Below are 14,871 nucleotides of genomic sequence, written 5' to 3'. Positions count from 1 at the left end.
CATGGATTCTGGATCAGCGGCACTGGTGGGAAGGCATACATCAGCGCCCCCGACCATGGAATGAGAAAGGTGTCTGACAGGGAGCCCCTGTCCATTTCCAGGATCGAACCGAACATGTGGCATTTTCTGTTCTGCCTGGATGTGAATAGGTCCACCTGAGGAGTCACCCACCTCTGGAAGATTATGATGACCACCTCCAGATGGAGTGACCACTTGTGGCGAGAGGAGAAAGTGCTGCTGAGGTGCTCCACCAGGACATTCCTGGTTCCACGCAGGTGTGCTGCTATCAGATGAACGGCTTGCCGCACACAAAAAATCCCAAAGGCAGAGATCTTCTTGACAAAGGGGTGAAGACCTGGCACCGCCCTGCTTGGTGATGTAATATCATGGCTTCATTGTCCATCAGGACCTGCACCACCTTGCCCTTCAGGTGGGGCAAGAATGCCTGGCAAGCTAGGGAAACTGCTCTGAGCTCCCTGACGTTGATGTGGAGGGCCAGATCCTCCTGCAACCAGCAGCCCTGGGTGTTCAGCTCCCCCAGGTGGGCTCCCCAGTCCAGATCCCAAGCATCAGAGACCAGGGTTAGCAACGGGGACGCGAAGGGGACTCCCTCCAACACTGACCTGGGGTCCAACCACCAATCCAGGGACAATCTGATGTGGTCTGGTACCCTAACTACCCAGTCTAGGTCATGCCTGTTAGGAATGAAGACCGATGGCAGCCATGCTTACAGGCGCCAGAGATGGAGCTGAACATGGGTGACCATAAATGTACATGCGGCCATGTGGCCCAACAGCCGCAGGCAGGTGTGAGTCAAGGTGAGTGGGTGGCTCTCTACAAGGGAGATCAGGTCCAACATGACCTGAAAATGCGCTTCCGGAAGGAAGGCTCTGGCTCGTGTGGAGTTGAGAACCGCCCCAATGACCTCTATTCACTGGACAGGCGTTAAGGTGGATTTTTTTTTTCTTGTTTATTAACAGGCCCAGGTCACGACAAGTGGAATGCACCAGATCGAGGCTCCTCTGCACTTGCTCCCAAGACCTACCCTTGAGAGCCAGTTGTCGAGATACGGGAAGCCCTGGACTCCTTGGTGTCTCAGGTAAGCAGCCACTGGTGCCATACATTTTGTGAACACCCTGGGGGCCGATGAAAGGCCAAAGGGCAGCGCTGTAAATTGAAAATGGCGCCCACCCACTACGAAACGGAGGAAGCGTCTGTGACCTAGGAATATGGAAATAAGTATCTTTCAAATATAGGGCGGTGTACCAGTCTCCTGGATCCAGGGAGGGGATGATGGAGGCCAGGGAGACCATGCGAAACTTCAACTTTTTGAGACTTGTTGAGGTGATGCAGGTCCAGGATGGGTCTGTGGCCTGCCTTTGCCTTCGGAATTAGGAAGTAGCTGGAATAGAAACCTTCTCCTTTCATGTCCCGAAGGACCTTCTCCACCGCCCCCAGGCACAGGAGGTTTTAGACCTCTTGAACGAGGAGTTGCTCGTGAGAGGGTTCCCTGAAGAGAAGGGTGACCAGATATCCCGATTTTATAGGGACAGTCCTGATTTTTGAGTCTTTTTCTTATATAGGCTCCTATTGCCCCCACCCCTCCCGATTTTTCACACTTGCTGTCTGGTCACTCTACTGAAGAGGGACGGGAAAGAGTAGGAGGGAGGGGTAGCTGAAAATTGCAGGATATAGCCCCGAGATACTATGTCCAGCGCCCAACAGTCTGAGGTGATCCACAACCAGGCCGAATGGTAGAGACAAAGCGGGTCTCACTGCTGGAGACCAGTGCCTGGAGTAACAGGGTGGATCCGGGGAATTGACTGGGATGTCACTCTTGAGTACATCTTCAAAATGAGTGCTTCTGGCCCCCGGGATTGCTTTGCCGGGCCAGGCTGCATGGGTGAGCAGGAGAAAGAAGGGTGGTGACAACTAAAACTCATGTCTCTATCCCTTCTCCTAGCAGATCCCTGATGGGGCTGCCAAGGCCTTGGCAGCTAGGCCGACCAGAACTGCTTCTGTGCAAACTGCAGCATATGCATGCCCAGTGAGCGAAGGGTGGCCCGAGTGTCCTTCAACCCATGCAGCCTCGCATCTGTTTGTTCGGAGAAGAGACCATTCCCAATGAATGGGAGGTTCTGGATCGAAGTCTGTGTCTCTTGGGAAATGCCAGCGGTCTGAAGCCAGGAGCTGCACCGCATAACCACTGCCGATGCGACCATCCAAGCCGCCAAGTCCACCGCGTGCCATGCCATTTGGAGGGAGCAGCTAGCTGCCGCGTTGCCTTCCTCCACTAGGGTGCTGAATTCATGAGCCAAACCCTGTGGGAGGGACTCCTTAAACTTATGGAGGGAGTCCAATAAATTAAAATTGTACCTGCCCAAAAGGGCCTGACGGTTCGCCACCTGGAATTGCAGGCTGGCAGTGGAATAAATCCCCCCCGCCAAGGTCCAGTCTTTTGGCCTCTTTATTTTTGAGAGTTGAGCTGGTGTGCCCCTGCTTGTCTTTTTTGTTGGCCGCACAGACAACCAGTGAGCCCAGAGCTGGGTGGGTATAAAAGGTTCTTGAACCCTTTGGCTGGGACAGTACTTCTTTTCAGCCCCTTTGGAGGTGAGGGATTGAAGACTGGGTTTGCCAGAAGACCTTGGCAATTTTGAGGACCCCGTCATGCACTGGTACTGCAACACGTGCCGGGCTGTAGGCTGAGAGGACACTGAACGAGGTGTCTGCCTGCTTGGCCATCTCCTCCACCTATGGGCCCAAGTTCTCTGCCACCTATCGAAGCAGGGCCTGGTGTTCTTTAAAGTCGCCAGGCGGGCTGGCCCTCTAAGGTCCCGTGACCGTCTCGTCTGGGGATGAAGATGGTGACTGTACCAAGGGGGAAGACCCCGGGGCATCTTCTCCCGTGGGAGAGGGAGGTTTAGAGGTGAGTGCAGTCTCCTCCACCTCCAAGTGCGACTCAAACACCAAGCCCGGTGCCGTCGATGCTACCAACTTTTGCTCTGAGGCAGCGGCAGGTGAGTGGTGCGAAGGGGGCACCATCACGACTGGCATGCCCCATGTGCTTCAGTAAGGCCACGCAGCCTAAGGAGTCCAATTGCACTGGTGGAGCCTGGGCAAGCGGCTGAACTGTCCTTCATGCTGGAGGAATCCCCTTCCAGTGACCACAGTGGTGCCATCGATGCCTACATCTGCCTGCTGGCAGTCGCCGCTGGAGACTGGTGCCTGGAGTGAGAGGATTGGTCCTGGTATCAAGGCGACTGGTGCTGGGAGGGACTGGAGTCGCGACAGGGAGTGCTCCCCAGGGCAAGCAACCAAAATCTGCGCTGAGAGGATGACTGGTGGGAGGGCAAATGGAGCCAGCAATATGGAGATTGGCACCTCCCCTTCGGCAATCCACGTTGAGTCTGTGGGTTCTGTGATTGCGGTGCTGGTGATTGAGGGAAAGCTCCAGAGGATCTGGGCTGCAACTCCGGAGATCTGTGGCAAGGAGGAAAGCGCTGCCTTACCTCGGGGGAATCGGTGGCACTCTACTACCCCAAGGGGTCTTAGTGGCTGGCTTGCCCTCATGGGGAGCCTTTTCCATTTCCTGCGGCATGCATGGTGCCGGGAACATGGGTGGAGGTCTCTGTTCTCTCGGCGCTGGGCGAGTTTGAGAAGGTGTCGATGCCACCAGATGTTTGGGTCCCCTACCACTCCCGGGAGTCGGTGGTGGATCCTTTAAGGGGCTAAGGGCCCCAACCAGGGAGGCATGCCCACATGGCTCTGGAGTGGCTGGGCGGCCCTGAACTGAGTCCTTTGCCCGATGGCCCTTCTTGGTCAGTGCTGGGGAGCCATGCTTCTTGGTTTTCTTTTTTGGCACCAGCAACAGGGAGCAGTCCTGGGTGGAGCCTGGTGCCGGTTGTGTGCTGCGCACTGAGGCCGAATTACTAGGCGAGTCTTGGCGAGATAGCCTGGAAGCTGGACAAAGGGCTGCCTTCATGAGGAGAGCCCGCAAACGAATATCCTACTCTTTCTGCATCCTGGGTCAAAATTTTTTACAAATATGACACTTGTCCTTCACATGTGATTCCCCCAAGCACTTGAGGCACCTGCTTTGGAGGGTCACTTATAGGCATAGGCCTGTTACAATCCATGCAGGGCTTAAACACTGGAGACTGGGGTATGCCCTGCCTGAAGTGAAGTCCCTGCTGGAACTCTAACTTCTAACTACACTTAACAACTACTTAACACTAACTACTATAAACAAACTATTTACAAGGTCCGAAGGCTCGAAGTCAGAAGAGATGAAACTGCTAGCCCTTGCTCCAAATAACCACCACAGGCAGTAAGAAGAAACTGAGAGGGCGTAGGGACGACACATGAGCGCGCACATGGGTACACGCACACCTAGAATGGAATCAACTTGAGCAAGTAGTCGAAGAAGAACTAAGATTTGCTTATTTACCATCTACTACAAAAGCGTTTCTAGCTTTTCCACGCTTTACAAAGGAAGGAGTCTGAGACCTTCCTCAAGGATGTGAAAGAAGTACCTGTGGAAGGGGTCTAGCACAAGATTGAAATCCCATGGGGGCCTAAAGAGGACAGGGTGACAGCTTTAAAAAAAAGTGCTAGTGAAAAGTTGGGAGGGGAAAAAAAAAAATCTAGTCTAACAGAGGAGTTGCTTCTACCTACTGGGAGAGTGGCAAACTACTAAACAAAGTCTTCCAAACTCCTTCACAGGAGGAACAACTCCAAATACTTCACATTCATCCTGTGTTCATCTGCTAGAACTTGAAATATGATATGTACTCACTGTCTGGGATAGCATGAAAAAACTAAGAACAACTAGGTTTTACTTAGCCTCTCAAAAACCTTACAGGGCTTGAATGAGGTGTCCATGATTATAAAGGATATAGTGAAAAGTCCTTCCTTTTTATCATGCTACCATATAAAAGAGGGACATTGAGTTATTCAGTGAAATGAATGGCCAGTAAATTTAGAACCAACAGAAATACTATTTAATTCAGGATACAATCAGTCTGTAGTAACACATTACCAGAGAACATCTGAGATACTGCGGCTGGATTGGGATCAGAGGAAGTCCACTGATATTCAATGGGAGGGAGAACATCAGGTGCAGGATTTGAGTAATGAAAATTTAGACTCCTGAGCAGAGGCTGGCCTCTCTTCACCCCTTACTCAGGGGAGTAACATTCTGAAACAGATGGGAGATATGCTCACCTGCAGATCTTAAAAATAGAATTTGCAATGGAAAGCGTCCTGCCATTTCAACAATGGAGTTACTTCCAAGGTCTTTCATAATATGTTAAAAAGACTTGAGGGCCAAAATATGGGAAGTGCACCGTTCCATAAAAAGGAAAAGACATTGTTTGAATGTTTACAGATCGATGGCTATTGATGATTTACAGTGAGAGCTACTTTTAAAAAAGCAAACCACACTGTATAGGAAGATGTTGGTGGAATGTATCTGATTTACTAAGCTACTCATTGATGGATACCAACACTTTTAAAAAGGAATTTAATAACCCTTTTTTCCTGGAAAGAATTTCAACCAGTAAAATAATGTTCTAAATACTAGACTATAGATTGTGATAGAAACCAAATAATTAGGGCTGTCAATTAATTGCAGTTAACACAAGTGATTAATGCAAAACAAATGTGACTAGCTTAAAAAAAATAGGTGTGATCAGTTTTAATTAAATTTAAATAAAATACCAATTTATATTATAAATATTTTTGGATGTTTTTCTACATTTTCAAATATATTGATTTCAATTACAACACAGAATACAAAGTGTACAGTGCTCACTTTATATTTGATTACAAATAATTGCAATATAAAAAAGATTAGAAATAGTATTTTTCAATTCACCTCATACAAGTACTATAGTGCAATCTCAATCATGAAAGTGCAACTTACAAATGTATAATTATTATTTACATAACTGCACTCAAAAATAAAACAATATAAAACTTTAAAGGCTACAAGTCCACTCAGTCCTACTTCTGGTTCAGCCAATCGATATGACAAACAAGTTTGTTTACATTTGCTTGCTTATTTACAAAGTCACCTGAAAGCAAAAACAGACATTCACATGGCACTGTTGTAGCCGGCACTGCAAGGTATTTATTTACATGCAAGGTGGATAAAAATCAATAGGATTTTTTTGATAAAATGCCTTTTGAGGTAAAAACCTATTATAGCTCAAAAATATCTCATCATGGAATAGAGATTATAAATTCTAATTCTATAGTATGAGATAATATATTCATGTAATTTTTAAGAAAAGTTTTGTAAATGAGTTTCAATAGTTCATGGATTAGGAACCCAATTTTATGGGGTTCCAGGGGCTTCTGTATAGATTATTTAGGTTAATCTTTCTATCTACCCAATGGGACTCAGTGCTCAGTCTGGAAGATACCATCAAAGATGCTTAGTTTTGCAGTTCTCAAACTGTGGATTTGTGTCTCCAGAGGTAACATGTTTCTTAACAGCAAAAATGTGGTTGGTTGGTAGGTAGGTAGGTAGGATGGGGGTGGGGGGAAGAGAGAAAGAAAGGTGAGAAATAGTTAAATAAAACAATGTAAATGTCTGTCTGGTGATGTTCTCCTTCTAATACAGCATGGCAAAAAAATCCTCCTAATAGTAATGATTAACTTGTTGAATTGGAGATAGTTCACCTCCCAGTGACATAGTGTACCTTCTAAATATGAAACCTATATGTATTAAGGTTATAAAAACCAACAAGAATGCGCTTTTATGTAGAAATCCATGATTAAATCGAGTCTTCCTGACTAGTGATTTAAATCAAATCCAACCTGTTATATGCCAGATATGTTAAATATTCATATGCCCCTTTATGCTTCAACTTGTCGGCTCTAAAATTTTACATTCTTTTGGTTTTTGAGTGAAGTAAAAAAAAAAAATTCTACATTTGTAGAATGCACTTTCATGATAAAGAGATTACTTGTATGAGGTGAAACAAAAATAATTTTTCAATTTTTTACAGTGCAGATATTTGTAATAAAAAATAATATAAGGTGACCACTGTACACTTCGTATTCTGTAATTGAAATCAATATATTTAAAAATGTAGAAAAACATCCTAAAATATTTATAAGAGAAAACCAATGTAAATTTATTATTGTTTAACAGTGCAATTAAAACTGAGATTAATTGCAACATTTTTTTTAATCATTTGACAGCCCTACAAATAATGTGTTCAATAGCCCAACTATATAATTTAAAGCGGCTAACCAGTGAATTTCCAGACAGGCTTTTTAACTGAATTGTAAGAAATACCTAGAACACTGAAGTTGTACTTACGATATATATAAATTTTTGCCGATACTAATACTGATGTGTTCTCTGTTCAGTCAGAGATGCAATTTTTTGGAAACACTTCTAAATAACTAGAACTGATTTCTGGAGAGATTGGTAAATCTGGCTTCTTCTACTTCAACATCACATAAAAATGCATCTAGAACTACATGATAAGCTTCTTTAAAGGATTTAATCTCTATATTTTCTCCATCTGGAAACTTTAATTTAACTGAAGTCAGTGGGAGCCTTTTCATTTACATCAAAGGGCTTTGGATGTGTCTGTTAGGCATAATGAGAGTTCCCTGCACTAGTCCAGGGGTCAACAGCATGCGAGCTAATTTTCAGTGGCATTCACACTGCCTCGGTCCTGGCCACCGGTCTGGGTGGGCTCTGCATTTTTAATTTAATTTTAAATGAAGCTTCTTAAACATTTTAAAAACCTTATTTACTTTACATACAACAACAGTTTAGTTATATATTAAAGGCTTATAGAAAGAGACCTTCTAAAAACATTTAAATGTATTACTGGCACGCAAAACCTTAGAGGGAATAAATGAAGACTCCGCATAACACTTCTGAAAGGTTGCCGACCCCTGCACTAGTCTCTGCCCAAACCAACTCTTCCCCACCTACAGAATCACTACTGTGAACAAAGTCTCTCCCTCTTCTTCCAGCTCTGATTATTAAACATGGCTCCTCAGAAGAAAAATCTGTGCACACACTGTGCACTATGATTCTGTACTACAGACATATTAGAAAACCAGACAGGATAAAAACGCTTCTGTTGTGCTTTCCACCAGAGAGGATCTCAATGTACTTTGCCTAGCTCATTTGGAAAAGAGTTTACATCTCATTTTACAGATCAACAAATTGAAGCACAGAGAGATTAAAATGACTTGCCCACAGTCACACAGGAAAATCTGTGGCAGACTCAGGAATAGAAGCCTGAACTCCTGACTCCCAGTCCTATGCTTTAACCACAAGACCATCCATCCTTCCTCTCTCTGGCAGATGTTATCTGTAGTTTTAGAGATTTTTGCTAAAAGCAATGGCAGCCTCAAGAGCTGTTTAAGAAAACCCAACCTTTTAAGTAATTTGTGCCTGTGCTGCGCACACTGCATTTGACTAAGTTTTATGAGATGATCAGACTTTTTACTTAAAATGAAAGATTAAAAAAAAAAAAAAAGTTCCCCAAGCCTCTTGAGACCTACCTAGAAAACCCACTGTCTGTAGAACATAGTAAGGATCTTCCACTGTTGTGGAGTCTATCTAAGAAGTAATTGGAGGCAACAGAACTCAAGCATTGATGAAGGCTAAACAATCTTTTGTTACCATCCAATTCTCTGAGAGCCCAAGATTATGTCTAGACTGATCACCAAAGACAATTGTGTTTAAAGGTATAATGTTCAATGCATCCTCTACCATCCACCACAAGAGATGAGTTATTCTCCAGCTAACCAAAGTGAGAAGGTATCTGCAGCTCCTTGACTGACTAGCTTTGATGGGGGAAGCTTCTCTTTTTTGTCTTCCGTGGTAAGACAAGTACAAGGAGCTTCCATCCTGCTCCAAACAGAGAATAGACACAACAGATATGGAGTGAGTTTATCCCCATCTTAGCATTTGCCTTTGTTACTATAAACACCACTGCCACCACATAAATCTCAGCTTCCTCCCGTATTTGGTTATTCTGAGAACCTTTCCTTATGCCCCAGAGAGATGCCCCCAACCTCTTTTATATCCTAGGTTGAAGTTAGTAAGACTCACTTGACCAGATGTCAGATAGAGCCAGCAAAAAGAATTCTGCATTTCAGGATTCTAATACCAGACAAAGTTAGTCATTAAGAGAAAGACCTGCATGCAGCGTACTCCACCCCATTACAATGGCCTTTTTGCTTACTAGGTCAATCCATCACAAAGCCAGCCCCCATAACCGAAATCACATATATTCTGTAGGATTGAGCCATTTAAGTTACCATCTCTTACTGTGAGCCATGTGTACAAATGATTTAATTCTGCAAACAGATAATATATTTAAAGCCTGTAGTAGGGTTACTGGGTAAACTCTAAGCTTTTTTTTTTTTTAATTTAAAAAATAAAATAAAGTGAGATTTTTAGAATCAAAGACAGACAATATTTACCTTTTAGTGAATGAGACTGAAGCTCTGGTTATAATTTTGTAACATCAACTACATTTACGGCCAAACTCTACCCTGAGATTTTTTATACCCTTCGAAGAATAAAGCATATTAGAATGAGCTTCAAAACGTTCTAGATTTAGAAAAAATATAATTAAAAAACCCAACAGCTTTCTAGGACAGTTTACAATATTGTAAATGTTAATAATATTTTTGGGCTAAATTTTTCAAGGAGCCTCAACTTGGATGCAAAACTGCAGGTGCTAGTAGTTGTGAGGGTAACAAACAAACCAAACCAAATATGAAGAGTTCTAGCTACCTAATTTTTGGTCACAATCAGGCAGGTTTACATTTAAATATTATAATTGGCATTCACAGTGAATTAAATACATTCAACTGATCAAAGGTACAAAATTAGAAAAAAACCTACAAAATTATGGTCCTTTATTGCGGGGGGGGGGGGGGGGGGAGAGATGTCAGGTCTCCTTTTTTCCCCACTTGTCTTTTCTTTTCATTAATTCTTTTCAGGGTGTTCATGCACAAATACATCAAATTGAAAATGTCCTTTTTACAATTCTATGTATTTACATTCCCTAGATTATAGGTATGTCCTGAGACTTCCAACCTCCCTCAAGTTTAACAGCCCTCCTAGTTCCCACAAACACCTCTAATGCAGCATGGCAATAATGCCTCTGAAGTGCTGCATCAGCAATTGTCACAAAGGATTCTGGGATCAGCATAAAGATCTTTCCTAAGGATTAAAAGGAGACCAGTAGGGAAACTGGGATGATTGCAAAGATGGATGGAAGGCAAAGGAAAGAGGGAGTTTCAGAACATAAATTTAAAACAAAAAATAAAAATGAGCTGGTGTGTGACCTGCATTTCCTTCATGGCCATAATTATTTGTGAATTGCCATTGCTCAGTGCAATTCACAAAGCTGTACACGAATGGAAACACCAGACAAATTCTAAATCCAAGGAGAGCTACTTGTGTCAAGCTGCAGCCTCCCTCTTTACCTATTTTGATAGTCTACAGCTATGAGAACAGCAGCTGCAAAAGCATTTGAGATGGTGCCGTCCTTCAAACAACTGCTGCCACTTAATTGCACTGAAATTTAAAAAAACAGACACACACACACACAAAATACAGCCATCAAGGGCTTGTCTAAGAGTCCTCAATTCCTGATGAATAAACCCCCCAAATTCCGTAGTTCTGAATTTTGCACACCCACCTTTTATTTCAGAGTTAGATGGGAGAGCTGCTGAACGGTCTGACTACCTCACACTTTTCAGGTTATTATGGAATACGTACAGTTCTTTAAAAATGTTCTCAGGTGAAAAAGTATAAGCAAAATGACCTCCCAGGCTGCCAGTGATAGGCCCAGAACAGATTTTGTGGTTCTACACAGTCAGCACTCTCCTCTCAAATAAAAATAAAAATAGAACCCACACAGATGAGGTGATGGTAGTGAAAGAATGCAGAGTCAGGAACAGCTACCATGGAAGGTCAGAGCATCAGCATAATAAAGGCATTGAACTCACCTTACAGCTGAGAAATCACAGTGTAAAAGTAATTAGAAAATTGTACTTTTTATTTTAGATCATGTCACATGGCAACAACTTCACCTTCCTGTAGGCCTTCAGTGCATTCCATTTTTGGATGAACCATATGAACATGCCTGAGGTGCAACTAGAAGATTTTCACAAGACATCACCACTGAAGTTGATAAGGCATATTTAAGGCCAGTTAGTCTGTTCTGCCCGTTTGATGTATTGCTGATTTATTAAACTCAGCATAAACTGGGATGAAGGGTGTCCTTGAATTTCATGAAAATGCTTATAAGCACCACTTTTCTGTTTCTAAATTGCCTGGTCTCTTTATCCTATACTAGTCCTCTATGCACACATTCTGACATCACAAAATGACATGAAAGAACACTGGTAGTGAAACAAAAAGGGGAATATTAAGAGTATTGGAATGACATCTGTTGCATAGTATCTTTTGTTCTAATGGGCTCTTACAGATTACACCAGCACAGAATTTATGCTCAGGCCTCTGCTTCATCTCCCAGACTCTCATTTACCCTCTATCAATTAAGCACCAACAGATGGGTGCAAGTTATATTGATCAGAACATGACAAAGCAACAGAACAGTCCTTGTCCCTGGAATCCTTATTCTTCTAAAGCATTAATTGTGTACATCAGTTTAACACCACCTCTTTCACAGCACATTGCTTTATGATGATCCAGATTTAAAATGTATAAATTCTGCTTAGGCGTTTATACATTCCAGTATTGTACCTTGACATCCAGCTTTCCCAAACGCTGTAAAATCCAGATACGGTGGGACCAGGCATTGTAGTTGCTTGGGTATCTCCCAGCAGCTTCACAGCAGACATCCATTTCCTCCTGCACTAATCGTTGAATTCTTTCCACAGGCACTGTTCCCAAGTTCCCTTTAGTTACAAGAGTTGGCAAGGAGTTTTCCTGAATTAGTTGTTGCAGCACCCATCGTCTGGTTAAATGGTGTAGAGGGTTAACAATGCAAAAGCAGTTTTAAAGAGAAAAAAACATTTTGTTCCTTATTTCACTTTATAAATTGACCAAAATATGTGGAGTTTTCCATCATCTTAATTCAGGGTAAACTGGAGGTTGGGGGAAGAAACAGACTAAACATAAAACCTGTGAGCTATTCAGATACAGAAAGTCTTCAGTTAATGGACACATTTAAGAGCGTCTAACTTCAGCTCTCTTTTTTATTTATGGTTACTGGTCATATCTAATATTGAGAATTTGGGGAAGTCAATAAAAAAAAAGTTAACAAAAAAACCGAATATACAAAATTCGCCAAAAAAATCATGGAATATTTAAATAAGATTTTGAAGAATTCCCTTTTCACAAGACATCCACAGTGTTAAAGTGAGGTTTTATGCTGAAAAGGGATTATGTACAAATACCTTCTTACTCAACAGATCTGCACCCTGTGTGGATTCAGTTATATCTGCTGACTTTAGTCACAAAAGAAAAAAAGACTTCACTGCTTTTTACTCGTTAGCCCCGCAGAGTCAGTACAGCTAAGAGCAATTGAATGGGATTCTATTTCTTCTTGTGTATCATTAACAGAACTGTTTACTAATTTCCAATCAGTTACACTTGTGCAAACTCACTGAAAGCAATGGACATACACAGGCATCAATTTCTCCTGCAGAACCCTTTCTTACTGGTGATGATATAGAAGGAATAAATAAAAGAAACCCAGCTTAACTCGGAGGTCCCAGGCAGAGATTGCTGGGCTAGCAGTTAGAAAAAAAAACACCTTTTTATTAGGGAATTAGTCACATTTAATCTTGCATTGTTGAGACAAACAGATTCCCACATTGCATTTTATTTGTAATAGGCACTTTAGAGTAGAATTGCATTTTAAGAAAGTCACTGCCTCAAAACTACAATAGATGTACTGATTGCTTATACAACCTTTGTGTCAAAGTAAAGCTGCTAACAAGTATATTTGTCCTATCAAATTAATTTCAAATATCTTTTATTAAAAAAGGTATTGCAGACATAGGATGGTCAATGACAGCATGTAAACAGACAGACAGTGCTGCAAGAGGGGATTCTATGGAAAGCTGAGTGGAACTCTCGATCAGGACCTACAAGCTTTAACAGCTGAGACCGAAAAAGTTACTCCCTTTTATCCACTTTGGTAGCATTTGAAATGACAGTGAGCCAACACAATGTCATTCCATCTGCTTGAAGAAAGGTGAACTTTTTCCTTAATAAAGCTTTAAAAATTAAAGTTAACCAGTCAAAAATAGCTTATTCATAAGATTACAAAATTGTATAAAACTCACTAAGTGACAGCATCAACTTGAAATCTAACTGGTTTAACAAAAGTGGTTTCAGGTACTCCACCTGCTCCACAGTCTTTCTGCCAACTTTTGTTATTTTACATTCTCCTGCCCTGTCCCCCCCGCTTCTTTTTTAAGAATGTCTCTCTCCCCCGATTAGTGTGTGCAAAACCCACGTCAACAACAGAGGAAACTTGCTGACCAAATACTGTATAGGAGAAACATTAAAAACTAACTATATATAAATACCATTCAGTAACCTTGGCTGTTACTTAGAAAACAATAGTAGATAAAATTTTGAGAGGGAAATGTGATTTTTAAATTGACTGCATCTCTAATCTGAGATCAAGAACACTGGATCACGCCTGTTATTTGTAAGTTTGCTTCTGATATGACATTCATTGTAGCTAAAGGAGGGCAGCAGGTCAAACCACAATCTTTGATTACTTCATTTAGAAGAGCGGATCCATGTCACAAATGCAGCAAAACCTATGATACCCAAACATGTTTTTTTTTGCTGCTCACATACCTCAAACTGCCAAAATACAAAAGTGGGACATAGTTAGTGACAAAGACCCAAAATGAGAGACAAAATCTGTTTATGCAGGAAAATTAAATGGCCAAAGAGTCATTCCTTTAACATAAATAAAGCATAAAATAATTAACTTCTGATTCTTTATTTCCAGGGATGTGTGCGTGCATGTGTGTCTGTCTAATCTTGGCAGAATTCAATTTTTTTCTATTTTTACTTTTAAGATTTTCTTTTGATTTTCATTTTTACAGCTGTGGTGGGTAGGGTTGGGGATAGGGCAGTATTAACACTGGGGTTGCAGGGGACTCTCTGTGTGGCTGAGGACACCAGGGTACAACATGTGGGGGAGGCTGCAGTTGTCCTGGCCCAGTGGAGCAGAGACCCCTGGTCAGGACTGTAAGGAGGAGGAGGAGCTCCCACCTCAAAGGGAAGTCCACCCCGCTGCTGAACAGTTTCTGCCTGGGAATGGCTTTGACACTCCTAGATAGTGGGTGAGTGGAGGAGGCTGTGACAACAGAGCTGCAGAGGGCTCCCTGCATGGTTACAGGACCAGTGACACTGGATCCCTGAAGGCACAAGGTCTGAGGAAGGCTGGGCTCCCGGTGGGGTGTAGTAGAGACCCCTAGTCAGTGCCATGAGGAGGAACTGTCCCTGGCTGCAGGGGACACCACATCACTGCTGAATGGCTTGTGGTCAGGGACAGAGCAGTGGGGTGACCTCCTCCACAGCCAGGGAAAAGGACAACAACTTCTCGCAGATCTGGCTAGGGTCTCTGCTCCACTGGGCCAGAACTACATCCTTCCCCTATCATATGCCTGCAGGCATCAGGCGTCACCAGCCCCAAACACCACCAGGAGTGTGGGAGCCATCCTGAGGCATTTGGGATTTGATGCATTTGACTGAGCACTGGGTTGCCTTTTTATTTTAGAAAAATACCTTTTGTTATTGCTCAGTAAGGGAGACATTGTCATTGCATAATCCCATGGCTGGTGAAAATATAGTCATAAGGAAAAATATCAGAGTACAGT

The 14,871-nt window shown here is 42.7% G+C and overlaps 1 protein-coding gene across 2 annotated transcripts in view; it reads right to left on the bottom strand.

The window, feature by feature from the left end:
• Positions 1-14,871, bottom strand: part of PTAR1 (protein prenyltransferase alpha subunit repeat containing 1) — a 56,542-nt gene that overhangs the window by 14,464 nt on the left and 27,207 nt on the right. For both annotated transcript variants that reach the window (XM_037901851.2, XM_027827860.3), the window contains exon 5: positions 11,765-11,978. In XM_037901851.2, the coding sequence (XP_037757779.1) occupies positions 11,765-11,978 (214 nt within the window). The remainder of the gene's footprint in view (positions 1-11,764; positions 11,979-14,871) is intronic.

This window comes from Chelonia mydas, chromosome 5 (genome assembly GCF_015237465.2).
Source record: "Chelonia mydas isolate rCheMyd1 chromosome 5, rCheMyd1.pri.v2, whole genome shotgun sequence".
NCBI lineage: Eukaryota > Metazoa > Chordata > Testudines > Cheloniidae > Chelonia > Chelonia mydas.
This window is presented reverse-complemented; position numbering and strand designations above follow the sequence as displayed.